Source organism: Indicator indicator, chromosome 1, assembly GCF_027791375.1.
Source record: "Indicator indicator isolate 239-I01 chromosome 1, UM_Iind_1.1, whole genome shotgun sequence".
NCBI classification, from domain to species: Eukaryota; Metazoa; Chordata; class Aves; order Piciformes; family Indicatoridae; genus Indicator; species Indicator indicator.
In genome coordinates, this window is record NC_072010.1 from 94583729 (window position 1) to 94601972 (window position 18244).

The window sequence follows — 18244 nt, forward strand, 5'->3', positions numbered from 1 at the left end:
GGTTTATTCTTACTGCTGAATTTACAGTCGTAGCCTCATTTATCCCTCTTCTCTCCTACTTATAGCACTGGGTTGGAAAGGAGGAGGCTGCCACTGGGAGAAGTGTATTTATGTTTCTGACAGTGAACAGTAGGCTTCATTTTCCCAGTCCTGCTGGCATTACATAATGGAGACTTGGGGAACGGAAATGAAATCCAATGCTCAGGAACGGAGGATTATGGCCAGGTCACTCTCAGAGATATGAAGACCCAGCATATGTTTTTGACAAAATTTTTGTTGGCCCTTATAGGACAAATAAGGAAAGATTAGGGCCAAGATGTCACAATTCTCCTCAGGTCACAAACAGGAGTAATCCAACAGATGTGGACTAAGAATGGATGTACTACTGAGGATAGCTCACCCTTATGGACAACAAACCTGTACCTGCAAAACACCTTTGCGAGGGTGTGGAAAGGGAAAGTCCTTGGTCTTGTGTAGACCTTTGGTTTGCAGGACAATAATCCACTAGTACCATTGATGAGATGCTTATCAGATGAAAATGTACATGAGATTTATGTAAGGGATTTCTCACAAATCCACGGAGCAGGAAATTCACAGCTGGAGGCTTGAAGATGATCTTTCATCAGGACAACACAGTGTTGCACTGGGCTGTTAGAAAGTATCCTGCAAGAGACAGGAAACAGAAGTGAAAGTGAGAGAAAACGTTGAGATTGTCTCCTGGAGGCAAGAAATCAAAACCATCTGATTTTGAAGGGTGGAGCCCAGAGGAAGTGAAAAAACCCAACCTCCAAATGTTGAAAACAAAATGTACCCAACCCCCCATCTGCCTGGAGATTACACATCTAAGTAATTTTGCCATTGTGGAACTAAAATCAGAACCAAAGAGAGACATGATGCTCTGTGGTGGCAGTGATATCCACCAGCTTGAGAATGGCAGTGCTGAGACTTTCGTGGAAAGATGATCACCTCCAAGGAGTTCTGTTCTCCAAGGAGACAGAAAACTGAATTTAAAAAAGGAACTAACCCAAGTGCTTAGAGTGCTACTGCCAGCAAGATCTTGGGTGAGTTTCCTTGCTAGAGAAGTGTTAAAGACTAAGTCATTGCCTGAACTGTTATAAAAAGGAAAGGGCCAGGAAAAGTCACTAGACCAAGTCATAATATTTTCCCTCATGCAGAATGTTGAGTTTTGTCCAAGTAAAGAGTGAGCCAAAATTAAGGTTCTGACTTAGGGTGGCAACAATCATGCAGCAAAGAGCTGGGTTCAGTGCTGTAGAAGTGACAGTAAGAAAAAAATCTTCCCAGGAAAAAAGGTCCTGAGATGTGGTGCAAGAACTCTGGGTCTTGTGGAACACCAGGCCATCTGAATTAGCACTGTTGTTTTTAAAACAGAATTAAACTCACTTGGTACCATTGTATACAGAACCATCTTCCCAAATCCAGCCAGAATCTGTGCTGTTCCTCAGTCCAATCCAGAAACATTCTGTCTGAATACTCTTGAACAGGTCCTAGAAATTATGATGAATTATCAAGTGACAGTGGAGTGAATTATTAAGTGAATTATGATGTGAAAGCCAGCCTAAAGATGAAGGTAAGGAGGAATAAAAAAGAACAGAGAGCAAGATACAAGCCCCTGCCTGACTGTTCCTTAAGTGGCTGATAACACTGCTTCTCCACACCTTCTAATCAGGAGAATCAGTCCTGCAGATCATGCCTGGAATAATGACTCTGTGTAAATTCACAGGAAGGTAAGTGTGCTGTCCTGGGTTAACACAGGGGCAGCTGATACTGGCACAGGCTGGTTCTCTGTTGCATGCCTGCTGTTGGGGTCTGAGTAGCCACAGTGCCTACCAGTCTGCCTGTAGGTCCAGAGAACTTCTCTCGCCCCTGAGTGATCTGAGCAGTGATGAGAAGGGTTTGATAGGCATGGGTCAGGCCTTAACATATCACAATGATTTCTGTCTCTTGGGAACTTCTGGGCTGACAACAGCCTTTTTCCAGCGTGTCAGGGTTTTGCACTTGTTCAGGTGAAATCCCAAAACATCGGAGGTGGCCACCATCTTAGGCACTTGCCCATGCTTGCTCACACCTCCTGACACTCATAATTATCCAGCCCTGGGGCAGATCTCAAGGTGGTATTCTTGAGGAAGATCTGCATCACACTGAACAAAACCTGGCATACCAGTAACCATCACAGCCACAGCACAGCTGTAAGCCATTCCCCTGAGGTGACAAACAGCACTGCAGAGAGCACACACAGGACCCAGCCGCCCCCAGAATGCAAATGCATCAACATAGTGAACATACCATGAGAAAAGAAAAAAGTATAAAACTCCTTTAACAAGCCTCAATTAAATACCTTTATTATCTTGCTGTTTCTTGTCTCAACCCTTTTGCCTCCTGCCAAAATTAACTGTCCTGGTTAGATAGCCTGCTTTTTGAGCCCCATGTTGGGTGCCAAAAATGGACTGTCCTGGGCTAACACAGCCTGCTCTCACAAGCCCCCCTCTCCCCATATAGGTAAGTGAGAAAAAGTAACACACAGAAAAAAATTCTGGGTTGAGATAAAGAATGCACAATTACCTTAGTCTATTTAGAGAAACGTGCAGCATAATGCAGAAGTAGTGATGAAATTATTCCCCTTACACAAGCATGCAGCAGCCACCCCAGCAGAAAAGACCAACCCCCGAAACCTGGAAACCAGAAGCTGCAACCAAGCTGCAACTGCAACAGGAAGCCTCTCACGTTACAATGTGAACTACAAGCCCCACAATACTTTGCTCCTGCCATCACTTTCACTTTGAAGCTGGCATAAGGACAGCAGGGTATTGAATACTAACAGCAGGTTCAACTCAACCTATGCATGTTGATTCTTCAAAGGAAATTCCTCAATGCAATATATGTGAATGGAGAGGAGAGGAGAGGAGAGGAGAGGAGAGGAGAGGAGAGGAGAGGAGAGGAGAGGAGAGGAGAGGAGAGGAGAGGAGAGGAGAGGAGAGGAGAGGAGAGGAGAGGAGAGGAGAGGAGAGGAGAGGAGAGGAGAGGAGAGGAGAGGAGAGGAGAGGAGAGGGGAGGGGAGGGGAGGGGAGGGGGAGGGGAGGGGAGGGGAGGGAGAGGAGAGGAGAGGAGGAGGAGAGGAGGGGAGGGGAGGGGAGGGGAGGGGAGGGGAGGGGAGGGGAGGGGAGGGGAGGGGAGGGGAGGGGAGGGGAGGAGGGAGAGGAGAGGAGAGGAGAGGAGGAGGGAGAGGAGAGGAGAGGAGAGGAGAGGAGAGGAGAGGAGAGGAGAGGAGAGGAGAGGAGAGGAGAGGAGAGGAGAGGAGAGGAGAGGAGAGGAGAGGAGAGGAGAGGAGAGGAGAGGAGAGGAGAGGAGAGGAGAGGAGAGGAGAGGAGAGGAGAGGAGAGGAGAGGAGAGGAGAGGAGAGGAGAGGAGAGGAGAGGAGAGGGGCGAAGCATTAACAAAGCTGTCTTGGTAAAGTGGTGGAAATAGTAGTAGCTTGAGGAACACTTGAGTGTTGCTGGTAGTTTGAAGGTGACTGTACTTTCCATGACAAAGGGAGGTTGAACAGTCACTGCTTTTGCAGCCTAGGACATGGGTGGTTAGGAAAATCTTGCTTGTATGGGGAAGTCTTAGCAGGGATAATGGGTAACACTCTAATAGCAGAGACAGCAGTAAGAAAGCAGCTGGACCAATGAGCCTTTTTTCACCCAGAGAAATGGGTCATCTGGGGAATATGTCTATTTCCCAAGTAATGGGAATTTGCCTAAGCAAGTGTGAGAGCCTGGTGCATGCTCCTAGTTGAGCAGAGACCTGGCTTTGTAAACCTCCACAGAACAATGCAACTTCTGTCTATGAATGGGAAGTTATCCACGTTCATTGGACCTCAGCTAATAAGCCATGGTTTGCACAAAAACAGCACAAGCACTTCTGGCCAACTTCGGCAGACGTGCCTCACCTCCCTAAGTTCTGCCCATCTCTTTAGTGGTCATACATGCCCCTACACCTAGTCAGCACCTGCTGGAAAATAAGCATTGGAACAGATGGTTTCTGATTGCACCAGTACAGCTGAGTTTATTTGGCAGAGAGAGGGACTAAGTGTTGAAAACAAGTGGATAAAGGTTTGTTTTGCATGAAGGCAGGGACTGGCAATGGTCACTGAGCAAGAGGAGCAGTTGCAGGAAGAAAAGGCAACACTTTTGCAAAGGAACCGTTTCTGGAGAGTGGGGAGGTACATGCAGGTTTGCAGGCAACAAGTACAGTGACTGCACAGTGCCACAGTCTTTTCCTGTAATCATTCATGTGATCATTATTTGGGGTAGGTGGAGAGGGGCAGTGGAGGAGGCTGTCTTCTTATATCCTTCATAGGATGATTCCAAGTAGCTGACAGTGACCCTCACACCTCTCTCCTATCCTTTGCTTCTCTGCCTTCTGGAAACTTCTAAGATGTGTACCTGCCACTGGAAGTGCACAACATCACATAGATCCTGCCTCTCCTTTAAAGACAAAAATATTGCCAGAGTGACAGCACTGCTTGGATGTCAGTCACTGAGCTATCTGCAAGGAAACAGAAGATCCTCAAAGAACAAGAGAGGCATTACCATTTCGCTGGTATCGCTGATCACCAGGAGATGAGCTCCCTGTCTCCAGCAGGATTCCTGGCTGGAATACCAGTCCTTCTTCTGCTTGGAGAAGGAGTAGCAGCTCCCTCTGTAGGCCACCCACTGCTCAGGGCAGTGTGAGTGGGAGTCATCTGTAACGGAATCAAAAATACCAGCTTTTTTCTACCATTGACCAACATGAGGATGCTCATCAGCAAGAACTTGCTGAAAAGCAACTCTTCTAAATAATCGCAATGCAGAAAAGTCAGAAAAATAATCTAAAACTAACAATGCATGAACACTAAACTTCAGATCCTCCCTGTGTAATTTCCAGATCTTCATACAAAAGTCATAGGCACTCTGATGTTGGTGCAACTCCCTCAACACAATACACCTCCAGCAGGTTTCCTCTGAACTACTCAGATACCTGAGAACCAAAACTGGCTATCTGAAAGCAGGTAACGCTCTGGGCATGCAAACAGTAGGGGAAAAAAAAGAGACATTGTTGTGTTGGCATGGTGTGATCATGTCACACATCACGTGATTTTAAGCAGCAAACAGTAGGCTCTCCCACACAGTCTAGCACCTTCTGCATGCACACAAAAGTGTTATGACCTTGAAAATGTGTTCTATGGTATATACCACTACAATTACAACAGCCAAGTCTACAAAAACTTTTCGGTATGTTTCACTGCTTTTTGCTACAAGATCTGAAATGGGTCGCCTAGGGTCTACACAAGGAATATATTCAAAATATTCTGGATAAGCAGCAGGTACTTAGGGCTGTAGCAACCTAGTATAGCTTCTGGTTTATCTCCATATTATGGAGTTTGGGATTAGGGATCCTGTGCTTAGATGAGTTCTGGTCCTTTGCTGGTTTTTGCTCATCCTCAGCACCGCTTTGTGCACTTACTCAGTTTCCAAATCAAAGCAACTGCCAGGGAGATGCTCAGTATCCCAAAGCCTATAGCCAAGCCTGACACAACTGCTGGCCAGCAACAGGGAGCTGTGAAAGAGAAAATAAACCATAGTGAACTGGAGCCACATGAAAACTGACAGGTTTATGTAGTTTGTTTGTGTCCTGGGCATTTCCATCAGGAACTGAATGAATTACAACATTCCTGTCTGTCTACAGTCTGAACATGACTGCCATCCCTGTCCCACCATCCCAGGGACCCATTTCAGCTGGGCTCAGGGACATCAGTCTCTGCCTGAGCTTCCCAAGGGATGTGCCTATTTCCAGGTCAGCCACATCTCTGCTGCTGCCTGGCCACAAATTTGGCTGCTCCAGCCCCTGCAGCTGCTGACCCCGGGAGGGAATCATTTATGCCAGTCAGCCAGAGCCCCCCAGGGACAATGTGGCACCTCACGTTGGCGGGAGCCTCCCCACAAACCCACTTCTACTTCAGTGTTGAAGCTTGGGATGGAAACACAGTGCACTGCTGCAGCCACCATGTTCCAACTTAAATGCGAAAAATAAACCCAAAGCTATTCCTCCAGCTCTCTCAGCAACAGATTTAACCTCAGCATCCTGTTCACTGGTTTAGACACATGATTGTGTTATATCTTCCCAGGATACTCCCAAGTCAGTCCTATGCTCTCATCTGCCTCTACCTTGGCAGGGTGGCAGGCTAGCCTTGAAGACCTTGGGATGCCCCTTCATACTTTCACCACCATTATCTGCTGTTCACTTGCTGCCAGTGGCAGAGTGAATCTTTGGGGTAACCTCCACTGTAGCTTTGCACAGCTTCCTTTCAAGGGGTGGAGCAGGACTGCCACTCATCTATAGCACCTATGTGTTAACCTCCAGGCTACATCTTGCTTTCTTATCATCTCCTGGAGTTGTGTTTGACCACCGAGGCCTTCACTTTTCATATGCCATTTGAAATATTAGCACTAAGATCTCCTCTCTCCCAGGCTGAGGAGAAAGTGATGCTTACTTCCACGCATGAGCTCCAGTGGCTTGTTTTGCTTGTTTTACTAACCACAGTGTGATGGCTGCAGAGACAACAGAACTTTCTAAGAAGCACTAAATGTACAGCTAATAGTTACTGATGATGAACCCAGGATGTGCTGCTGGGATACCATGACATAGTGGCTATTACTGAAACTTGGTGGGATGATTCCCATGACTGGAATGTAGGGATAGATGGATACAAGCTCTTTAGGAAGGATAGGCAGGGAAGGAGAAGAGGAGGTGTTGCCCTCTATGTCAGTGACCAGCTGGAATCAGTGGAGCTCCACCTGGGGAAGGATGATGAGCTGGTTGAGAGCATATGGGTTAAAATTAAAGGCAAGACAGGGGAGGGAGATGTTACTGTAGGGGTCTGCTACAGGCCACGTGACCAGCAGAACCAAGCAGATGAGGCCCTCCACAGGCAAATAGAAGTGGCTTCCAGGTCACGAGCCCAGGTCCTCATGAGGGGTTTCAATCACCCGGACATCTGCTGGAAGGACAACACAGCAAGGCACCAGCAATCCAGGATGTTCCTGGATTGCATAGATGACAACTTCCTCCTCCAAATGGTAGAGGAACCAACAAGAAAAGGTGCTATGCTGGACCTTGTTCTCACCAACAGGGAAGGGCTGGTGACCAATGTGAGGCTCAGAGACAGCCTTGGCTGCAGTGACCATGAAGCAGTTGAATTTAAGATCCTCAGGGCAACCAGGAGGACATATTCTAAGCTTACGACCCTGGACTTTAGACATGCAGACTTTGATCGCTTCAGGGATCTGTTGGCCAAAGTGTTGTGGGACAAAGCCCTAGAGGGAAGAGGGGCCCAGGACAGCTGGTCAGTATTCAAGGACCACCTCCTCTGTGTCCAGGAGCAATGTATACCAACAAAGAGAAAAGCAGGGAAGAATGCTAGGAGGCCTGCCTGGATGAGCAAGGAGCTGCTGGACACACTATCACTTAAGAGGAAGCTCTACAAGGAGTGGAGGAAAGGACAGCTGGAATGGGGGGTATGTAAGGAAGCTGCCTGAGCAGCAAGAGACCTGGTTAGGAAAGCCAAAGCACAGTTTGAATTGAATCTAGCCAGGGAGGTCAAAGGGAACAACAAGAATTTCTACAGGTATATTAATGGTAAAAAGAAGACTAGGGAAGGTGTGGGCCCCCTCAGAAAGGAAACAGGTGAAATGGTCACAAGTGACCTGGAAAAGGCTGAGGTTCTTAATGACTTCTTTACCTCAGCCTTCACTACAAGGGCCTCCAGCCACACTCCTGGAATAGTCATGGAAGATAATGGCAAGGACCAGAAGGAAGAACTTCCCATCATAAGTGAAGATCAGGTTCATGATCACCTGAAGAACCTGAAAGTGTTCAAGTCCATGGGACCCGATGGGATACACCCAGGGGTACTGAGAGAACTGGCAGATGAGGTTGCTAAACCCCTCTCTACTATATTCCAAAAGTCCTGGCAGTCTGGGGAAGTCCCCACTGACTGGAAAAGGGAAACATAACTCCCATTTTCAAAAACGGTAAGAAAGAAGAACCAGGGAACTACAGGCCAGTCAGTCTCACCTCTGTGCCTGGTAAGATCATGGAGCACATTCTCCTGGAGGCACTACTGAGACAGAAGAATAGTGAAGAGGTGATTGGGTACAGTCAGCATGGCTTCACCAAGGGCAAATGCTGCCTGAGAAACCTGGTGGCCTTCTATGACAAGGTCACAACATTAATAGATGAGGGGAGAGCAACTGATGTCATTTACCTGGACCCGAGGAAAGCCTTCCACACTGTCCCACACCACATCCTGGTCTCCAAACTGGTGACACATGGGTTTGATGGGTGGACCACGAGATGGATAAAGAACTGGCTTGATGGCCACACCCAAAGAGTGGCTGTCAATGGCTCCATGTCCCAGTGGAGGCCAGGGACAAGCGGAGTCCCTCAGGGATCAGTCCTGGGACCAGTCTTGTTCAACATCTTTGTTGGTGCCATGGACAGTGGCATTGAGTGCACCCTCAGCAAGTTTGCTGATGACACCAAGCTGTGTGGTGCAGCAGACACGCTGGAGGGAAGGGATGGCATCCAGAGAGACCTTGACAGGCTGGAGAGGTGGGCACAAGCCAACCTCATGAGGTTCAACAAGACCAAGTGCAGGGTCCTGCATCTGGGTCGAGGCAATCCCAAGCACAAATCCAGGCTGGGCAGTGACTGGCTGGAGAGCAGCCCTGAGGAGAGGGACTTGAGGGTGCTGGTGGATGAGAAGCTCAACATGAGCTGTCAATGTGCACTTGCAGCCCAGAAAGCCAACCAGATCCTGGGCTGCATCAAGAGAAGTGTGGCCAGCAGGTCAAGGGAGGTGATTCTCCCCCTCTACTCAGCTCTGGTGAGACCCCACCTGGAGTACTGTGTCCAGTTCTGGAGCCCCTATTACAAGAGGGATATGGAGGTGCTGGAATGTGTCCAGGGAAGGGTCAGAAGGATGATCAGAGGGCTGGAGCACCTCTGCTGTGAGGACAGACCGAAAGAATTGGGGCTGTTCAGTCTGGAGAAGAGAAGACTCCGAGGTGACCTTCTTGTGGGTTTACAGTATCTGAAGGGGGCCTACAAGAAAGCTGGGGAGGGACTTTTTAGGCTATCAGGTAGTGATAGGACTAGGGGGAATGGAATAAAGCTGGAAGTGGGGAGATTCAGGCTGGACGTGAGGAAGAAGTTCTTCACCATGAGAGTGGTGAGAGCCTGGAATGGGTTGTCCAGGGAGGTGGTTGAGGCCCCATCCCTGGAGGTGTTTAAGGCCAGGCTGGATGAGGCTCTGGCCAGCCTGATGTAGTGTGAGGTGTCCCTGCCCATGGCAGGGGGGTTGGAACTAGATGATCTTTGTGGTCCCTTCCAATCCTGACTGATTCTATGATTCTATGATTTTCCTGTGCTTCTCCCAAAAGCTTATATACCACATCCTGCTCTTGTGTTGCTCTAGTGTCTTCTGCCCAAAACCAGTGGCAAAGTATCTGGTGAAGCTCATGAAATCTGAGGTGCTTCTTTCTCAGTCACGTGATAAGGCCCAAAGAAACATATCTGTACTCTGAAAAAAGGCTAGGAGGCTAAGGAATAGGACGAAAGAAGAGGAGGCCAACTTTAACCAAAGATACTACCACAACAAGCATATAGAAGATTCAGTGGAAGAAGGGCTGTGAGCAGGATGTCGTATCAACAGGGTGCAAAATACAGAGGGTGCTGTTCTCTGCTCAAGTAAAATTACAGTCAAATTAGGTTAAATAACCAGCTGCATCAAGAAGAAGCAGTAACAGCATCCCCACAGAGCAGGCAAATGCTGCTAAATGCAAAGGGCTGGAAATGTTTTACAAACTTCCAGAAAAGGATGGTGACAGCATGTATGAACTGACAAAAACCCCTTAGCAAATGTGAGGGAAGCACAGCGATGACAAGTGTCAACTAATCACATTAAATTATACACATGTCACATCAGGGCATGATGCTGAGACTCAATGCATCATCAACCAGGAAACACAGAATCAAAGCAGCTCGTGACTGCCCTGAGCCATGCTCAGGCCATCAATCTCCCCAGGGCTCCATCCAGCAGCTTCTTTGCCATGGTGAACACAAATGTATTGAGAATCAGCTCAAACAAAAAGCCAACAACAACAGCAGCAATGACACAACACAAAAAGACACTGTGGTGTAATAATTTCAAAATGGAAAACTACAGGGAAATGAGGGAGTTTGTCAGAGAGAAATTAAAAGGGATTGCTAAAAGTATTAAATATTAGTAAGCAGCAGGGAAGACTTTTTATGATCTCTCAGTGGAGGGTGAAAAAAATGCACATCAGGTATCAAGAATATTGTGGGAAGGAGAAAGAAAGGCAGTGTTAAAAGGGGAAGAGACTTCACTTAAAAACAACAACACTTCCTTTAAGCATTGTCTAAATATACAAAGTAGAGTCGATCAATAAACTAATAAGAATCAATTTTGATCTTAGATTGGTTTGTGGCCTCACCAGCTTTAAGACCAGTTTCTGGCTTATAGCAATGTATTTAGACCTGCCTTTTGGGCTAAAAGAAGTTACTAAGGTAAGGAGGGAGAGCATGAGGGATCTTTATTGTAAGCACTATTCTTCTTGTACATTCCTAAGGTAGAGGCTGTGTTGTGTCTCCTGAAGCTTGCACCATCTTCTAGGTGCTCCACTTGTACTTAAAAATAGCAAGTTTTAAAATTTTATTTATTTTTATTAATCTCTATTAAAGAACAAAACCCCATCTCTCTTCAGGTACAAAGTGAAGTTACAACCCTCTCTTCTGCTTCATGCAGGAGGACAATGGGAGAACTGGAGGATTTGAGTTCTCCACCTGTTCCCTGTTCCTCTTACAAAGTCACCTGGCGGCCTGATAAGTCATAGAATCGTTTCAGCTGGAAAAGACCTTTAATACTGTCAAGTCTGATATCAGCACACCACCACGATGGCTATTAAACCATGTCCCGAAGTGCTATATCTATATCTTTTTGAACACCTCCAGAGATGGCGACTCCACCATCTTCCTGGGCAGCCTGTTCCAATGCTTGACCGCTCTTTCAATACTTTTTTTTTTTTTTTTAAACTAATATCCAATCTAAACCTCCCCTGGTGTAACTTAATGCCATTTCCTCTTGACCTACCAATTGTGAGAAGAGACCAGCACCCACCTCAATCCAACCTCCTTTCAGGAAGTTGTAGAGAGTCAGGTCTCACCTCAGCCTCCTTTTCTCCAAACTAAATAACCCCAGTTCCCTCAGCTGCTCTTCACAAGACCTGTTCTCCAGACTCTTCATCAGCTTTGTTGCCCTTCTCACGGCATGATCCAGCATCTCAATGTCTTTCTTGTAGTGAGGGCCTCAAAACTGAACACAAGGTGCAGCCTGAGTACAGGGGCAAGATCACTCTGAGTCATCCCTGGTTACTGTGATTTTTGCTGTCAGATAAGACTCAAGAGCATGGCCTCAGCTCAAGATTAAAGGGTAGGGTGGAGCTGCCTCTATGCAGATTACAACTGAAAACTAAGTGAAAGGGGGAAAATACCTGTTGAAAAAGAGCTCCTTGTTCTGACACCACATTTCTGAGTGTTAAACTGTAACATTGAGGATTTGCACTTCTGTTTTCTCTCCTGTCTTGCCTCTCAAAGCAGCTGTCTCCTGCATCCTCCAAATCACTGGTCCTGATTTTAGGGAAACCTGCTTTCAGGACAAGGTAACTGGGATGACAGTCAGTGAAATGGTTAATCTTCAAATGCCAGGACTGGGCACTGGAGCTGGTGAGTCCTGGCAACCAATAGAGCAGTCCACTCTCTATTGTTTCAAATCAATTGCAGAAAAAAAGAACTGATTCAACTCATCGGAACAAAATCCTGAGGCACCTTCACAAACAGAGCAGAGGGAGAGATCCACTTCAGTTCTTAAAAGTGAAAAATTATGTTGTTAGGTAATTTAGAAAGGAAAACATAAAGTGAAGTCATATTGAAGTGAAGAGACTGAAGTTGTATTCATGTTTGAAGTGAACTTAAGCCTCACTTGAATTGCAGTGGTTGATCCAGGAAAGTGGAAAAAAACATCCATAAATTGGGATTTTTCCTCCTTCCAAAAGGGAATCCCTGCAGTTCCTTCTTTTAAAAACAGGTTCAATGGTTTGTCCTTGATCCTCAGCCCCTGACCAACACGTGAAGCTCTTGTAGAAGAGGATGGGAGAAGTACCTGAGAGGAGTGTCAAATATAAGTGGGAAATCTGCTTGGAGCATCCAGAAATATTTCTATGTAGCTCTCTGAGGAACTGTGAAGGAGTTTTCTCAGGGGAAGGGAGAAGTTGACCAGTGGGCATTTAATGCACATATCCAATGCTATGACTTTCTAATATACAAAATACCCCTTAGGGTTTCCCAGTACTCTGGAGAAATGACTATGGTATGTTGCATTCATCTGCAATATTTTTAGGTTGGGGAGTCCAGTTCAGTTCAAAAACTGAAAGCTGTTATCAGTTAGCAGAATACTCAAGTCTTCTAGGACAGTCTGGAAGACCACACTGCACTGTCCCAGACAGATCCCCTCAGTTCCTGCCTACATAAGTATGGGGGCAGAACAAATATTTAGGGCCAGGATCATTTAACAAAGGAGGATCCTAAAGACCAGGTCTTGCCAGGAGCAGCTGAGGGAACTGGGGTTGTTTAGCATGGAGAAAAGGAGGCTGAGGGGAGACCTTCTCACTGTCTACTACTCCCTGAAAGGTGCCAGAGCCGGGTGGGAGTCAGACTCTTCTCCATAGCAACAAGTGATAGGAGGGGAGGAAATGGCCTCAAGTTGCACCTTCTGCACTGAAAGGGTTCTTAAAATCTGGAACAGAGTCCCCAGTGGAGGTGGTTGAATCCCCGTCACTGGAGGTGTTTAAAAGACACAGATGTGGTGCTGAGGGACATGGTTTAGCACCAGACTTGGTAGAGTTAGAGAAAGGTTGGACTTGATGATCTTAAAGATCTTTTCCTACTGAAATGATTCTATGATTCTACCATTCTATCATCTGTCCTTGTCTGTGGCTGGTTATCACTGTTACAAGAAGTGTGCCTCACAGGCTAATGCTGTCTTAAGTGACTGCTAAACTGACATTTTGGTAGTGTGGTATATCTAAGGCTCTCTGGAAGCCAAAAAGAAGTCAGCAAGGGCAACTTTTAATTTTGGAGTCCATAAGAGTCATTGGTTTGACCAGAGAACTGATCTATACACCCATGCTATACCTGTGACACTGCATCACTGGGATGACTTGGTAGCATGGGCTTGCATTTAAAAACAGAGATTAAACACCTGAAAGCACATCTCTCAAATGTGACAGAGGCAGAGACAGAACTGAAAACAAAGATCTTTCAGAGAAAGGTATTCAAAATGCTCTTCTTTGGGATTCCTTGCATATGGAAGAGAGCTGGGAAAAAATTGAATAATAGGTACAGAATGTGTGTTCAAAGATCAGCATCCCTCTTGTAGGCCCTCTGGATTTAGCTCAAAAACATGAGGCATTTGGAGAGGAGGAATATTAAAAAGAAAATGGAAAATGTCTCAAGATGGCATTGGGTAATCTCCACTTCCAACAAGATCTGAGTGAACACAAATGACAGGGAATGAAGGGATGTCCCTGTTTTTTCTGATGCAGCAGAAAATATAATTTCTAATGAAACTACATGTAACAGCAAGACTGCCTTCCCAGCAGATGGAGTGTGATTACCAAATAGGAACCTGGGAGTTGCTGTGCTGTCTTTGTTTCCACAGCACAGAGAGTGACCAGGCAGCAGTGAGAACCACAGATGGATGCAGTTATTCTGATCAGGGCATAGAAATCTGGTGTCCCACAGTAACAGCTCCCTTTGCTCTAACAGCATGGGAAAAGTGCTAAGGTCAGACGTAAAAATCATAGAATTGTTGGTGTTGGGAAAGACCTCCAAGATCACAAAATACTTGAGTTGGAAAGGAAGATCATCTAGTGCCATGAGCACGGACATCTCCCACTAGACCGGGTTGTTCAAAGCCTCATCCAGACTAGTCATAAATTCTTCCAGGGATGAGATGTCCACAACTTCACTGGGCAACCTGTCCTGGTATCTCACCACCCTCATAGTAAAGAACTTCTTCCTAATGTCCAATATAAATCTATCCTTTTAACAGTGTGAGAGCTGAAATCCCCATCCCACACCGATAATAACCAGGCTAGCTCAGTCTGGAAGCAAATGAAAGCTGTATTTACAAGCAAATCTACAATCTATGATGAAATGCAATGAATATGTACAAATATACACTATTCACAACATTTACAAATGTCTTTGCTTCCCCCAAAGGGCCTCCCCCCAAACCAGAAGGAATCCCCCCAGACTTCCCTGGCAGAAGGCAGAGTCAAGAAGCAGAGAGGCTGTTAGACTTAGCTTGTCAAGGTCAGTGTGTTACCTTCAGCCAGAAAAGAAACAGCAGCCAGACAGCCCAGCAAGCAAGTTGAGAACTGCCCCAACTCCCCAAACCTTGTCTTGAGTAGTAGTTCTCAAACATTTCTATCTCCCCAATGGAAGTGTTTAGAATAATCATTATTTTGCTTTCTTACACCCAGTTGTGATTTATTTACATTCCTTCACCTTCTCTGCTTGGATTTTGTAAAGAAAAATTAAAAAGACAGTTTTAAAACAATCACAATCCTGCTCTAGTTTAAAAATATTGCCTCTTGTCCTGTCACCACATATCCTTATAATTAGTGCCTCTCTAATTATAGATACACTTTTTCTGTATCTTTCCAGTACCTTCAGGCACTGGAAGACTACTATAAGGTCTCCCCAGAGCCTTCTCTTCTCCAGGCTAAATAGACTCAACCCCCTCAGCCTGCCCTTGTAGGAGATGCTCCATTCCATCTGATAATTTTGTGGACCTCCTCTGGACTCTCTCCAAAAAGATCCATGTCCTTCTTGTGTTGGGGGCTCCTGAGATGGACGCAATACACCAGATGGCGTCTCACAAGAGCAGAATTGCCCTGATCCGGGTGCAACACCTTGCACTTTGCCCTGTTTAACTTCACGACATTAACATGAAGATCATCAAGTCTAACCATTATCCAAATCTACCAAGTCTGGTGCTTAACCATATTGCTCAGCACCACATCTCTGCACCTTTGAAATACCTCCAGGGATGGGGATTAACCACCTCACTGGGAAGCCTATTTGAGTGTTTGAGAACGGTTTCAGTGAAAAAGTGTCTTCTAATATATAACCTAAACCTCCACTAGTGTAACTGGTGACCATTTGCTCTCATCATCTAACTTGATACTATGGAGATGAGACTGACATCCATCTGGATCCAGCCTCCTTTCAGGGAGTTGTAGAGAGCAAGGTCTCCCCTCAGCCTCCTTTTCTCCAAACTAAACAACCCCAGTTTCCTCAGCCACTCCTCACAAGGCCTGTTCTCTACAACCTTCACCAGCTTTGTTGCCTTTCTCTGGACACGCTCCAGCACCTCAATGTCTTTCTTGTAGTTAGGGCCCCCAAAGCTCAACACCACTCAACTGGTGGTCTCACCAATACATGGGAGACAATATCTTCTCTGGTCCTGCTGGTCGCACTATTCCTGCCAGGATGCTGTTGGCCTTCTTGGCCACCTGGGCACACTGCAGGCTCATCTTCACCTAGCTGTCAACCAGCACTCCTAGGTCTTTTTCTACTCATCAGCTTTCCAGCCACCCTACCCCAAGTTTGGAAGGTTCATGGGTTTGTTGCTAACCAAGTGCAGGAACCAGCACTTAGCCTTGTCGAGTCTCATACAATTGGCCTTGGCCCTTTAATCCAGCTTGTCCGGGTCCCTCTGCAAACCCTTCCTACCCTCCAGCAGATCAACACTTCCTCGCAGTATACTGTCATGTGCAGGCTTACTGAGGGACCCTTGATCCCCTCATCCAGAAATACGGGGATAAAGAGAACTGGCCCCAATACTGATCTGTGTGGAACAGCACTTGTGACTATTTACTAATTGGATTTAACTCCATTCACCACTACTCATTGGGTCTGACCATCCAGTGAGCTTTTTACCCAGCAAAGCATCCACCTGTTCCATATTAGTGTCGCAGCCAATGCAACACAAATCATGTAAAGCACCTGGGTGTTTAGAGGAAGAACAACCAGCTCATGAGAAGGAGACATGAAGAATGAATACCAATGCAAAATCTTCCACTTCTAAGGTTTTTTCTCAACTAAGGAGACACAGAAATTGCTCGATGTGGCATTTGTAAGGCCTGAATAGGGGGAACAGAGCAGAGAAAAGGGAAGAGAAAGTTTAAGGAAAGCAAAATCTCTTCCTGACAGTAAAATACCCTGCAGAACTGTCTCAAGGCAAAAGTGGAAAATTTGCTCAACAGTAGGTCTGTAAAATTAAAATGGAGAAAACATAGGAAAAATGTATCACAAAAGAATCCTGCAGAGCCCCACGGGACAGAAACTGGATGATCTCATATGCCTCCTCTGCCTCTGATCTCTCATTAGCATACGCCTCAAATTTATCTGTATTTGCATCTCATCTGCCCTTCCAAGAACTATTGTTGACGATCTCAAGCAGACAACTTTAAAATTGTAAACCTTGTTCTGAGAAAAGGATGTTAAGGTTGAATGCCCAGGAACAGATACTGAAAGGGGTCTACTGGGGAGAGGAAGGGGATCAATGCTGGGTGTCTGAGCTATCAGCTGCTATCAAATTAAAATACTCATGGTTATTTTAGAACCAAAGCAACAATACCATGACAAGGTACCCAAAGTCAGTGGTTTTGTTAGATCTTGCTTTCACTCAAAATAAAATCTTTTGTTGACCTACCTCATCCAGTTTCACAGAGTCACAGATCAGTAGGGTTGGAAGGGACGTCCAGAAATCATCGAGTCCAGCCCCCCCTGCTAAAGCAGGATTGCCTAGATCAGGTTGCACAGGATTGCAATGTCCAGGTGAGTTTTGAAAGTCTCCAGAGAAGGAGACTCTACAACCTCTCTGGGCATCATGGTCCAGTGCTCCAGCATCCTTAAAGGAAAGAAGTTTTTCCTTACCTCTTTTTTCCTGTGCAGCTTTGGCTCTTGGCAGAGATGTCTGAGAGAATTTTAGAGAAGTATAAATTATTTCCTCGTTTGCTTCAGCTGCAAAAGTTTCTGATCTGCTTCCTTCCATGCCAAAGCAGAGTGTATGACAAGATGTTTCGATCAGGCAGTTGAGCAACAAGGCTCAACGCCTGTGAAACAGGAAGCCTGAGGCTACATTAAGAAATAAAGCATGATGCTGCTCAAAAGAATCAAATACACAACAGAATGGAAAGCAGTGGAAGGGCAAAGACTTCTCAGGACAGAAGCAGATGGACAGTGAGAGCATAAAGTGAAAAAGGTGAATAGTGAGAGTACAAGATAAGCAATGGCTATGGCAAACTGGCAGCCCAACTGCTGTCAAAAGGGGAATGGAGGTGGACAGTGTGGATATGAGAAGAAAGCCTTGTGAGCTTTGAATACTTCTACTGGAAGCTGTTTCCACACCCAGCACCCAGTGTCAATGTGCTCACAAGTGGGCACTGAGAGCTGGTATTCCTCAACACCTTCTGAGTCAACAACTCAACAGTATCAGTACAGGAGGGACATGGACAAACTTGGGTACAAAGGCGATGAAGGAACTAGGGCATCTCTTCTCTGAGGAAAGACTGAGAGACCTGGGACTGCTAGGCTAGAGAAGAGACAATTTGGGGAGCATCTTATTAACCTACATCTTAGCTGCATAGTTGACTGATTTGTGGTTTGATCCACATTCTAATTCCTTCCAGTTCATGCCGAGACTGGGGATGTTTGCATCTGGAGTACTGTGTCCAGTTCTGGAGCCCCTATTACAAGAGGGATACGGACATGCTGGAATGTGTCCAAAGAAAGGCCACCAGGATGATCAGAGGGATGGAGAACCTCTCTTACGAGGAGAGACTGAGAGAGTTGGGGCTGTTCAGTCTGGAGAAGGCTCTGAGGTGACCTTATTGTGGCCTTCCAGTATCTGAAGGGGGCCTACAAGAAAGCTGGGGAGGGACTTTTTAGGATATCAGATAGTGACAGGACTAGGGGGAATGGAATAAAGCTGGAAGTGGGGAGATTCAGGCTGGACGTAAGGACGTTCTTCACCATGAGAGTGGTGAGAGCCTGG

The 18244-nt window shown here is 46.1% G+C and overlaps 1 protein-coding gene across 1 annotated transcript; it reads right to left on the bottom strand.

The window, feature by feature from the left end:
- Nucleotides 1–551: 551 nt before the first annotated feature.
- On the bottom strand, nucleotides 552–17242 carry LOC128973618 (killer cell lectin-like receptor subfamily G member 1). Its single transcript, XM_054390003.1, has 5 exons — nucleotides 17125–17242; nucleotides 5506–5598; nucleotides 4593–4744; nucleotides 1402–1505; nucleotides 552–663 (listed from the first exon to the last, which is right to left on the bottom strand). Exons 1-5 carry the CDS (start codon nucleotides 17240–17242, stop codon nucleotides 552–554), a joined length of 579 nt encoding a protein of 192 aa, XP_054245978.1.
- Nucleotides 17243–18244: the final 1002 nt, after the last annotated feature.

Bases quoted from the DNA above. Each gene is read 5' to 3' on its own strand.
- LOC128973618 (XM_054390003.1), bottom strand. From the start codon at position 17,242: ATGGAAGGAAGCAGATCAGAAACTTTTGCAGCTGAAGCAAACGAGGAA. The intron at 5,599-17,124 runs GTAAGGAAAAAC...TCTCTTTCACAG, and splicing joins AGCTGCACAGGAAAAAAGAG to CTCCCTGTTGCTGGCCAGCA. The intron at 4,745-5,505 runs GTAAGTGCACAA...ATTCCGTTACAG, and splicing joins TGCTTTGATTTGGAAACTGA to ATGACTCCCACTCACACTGC.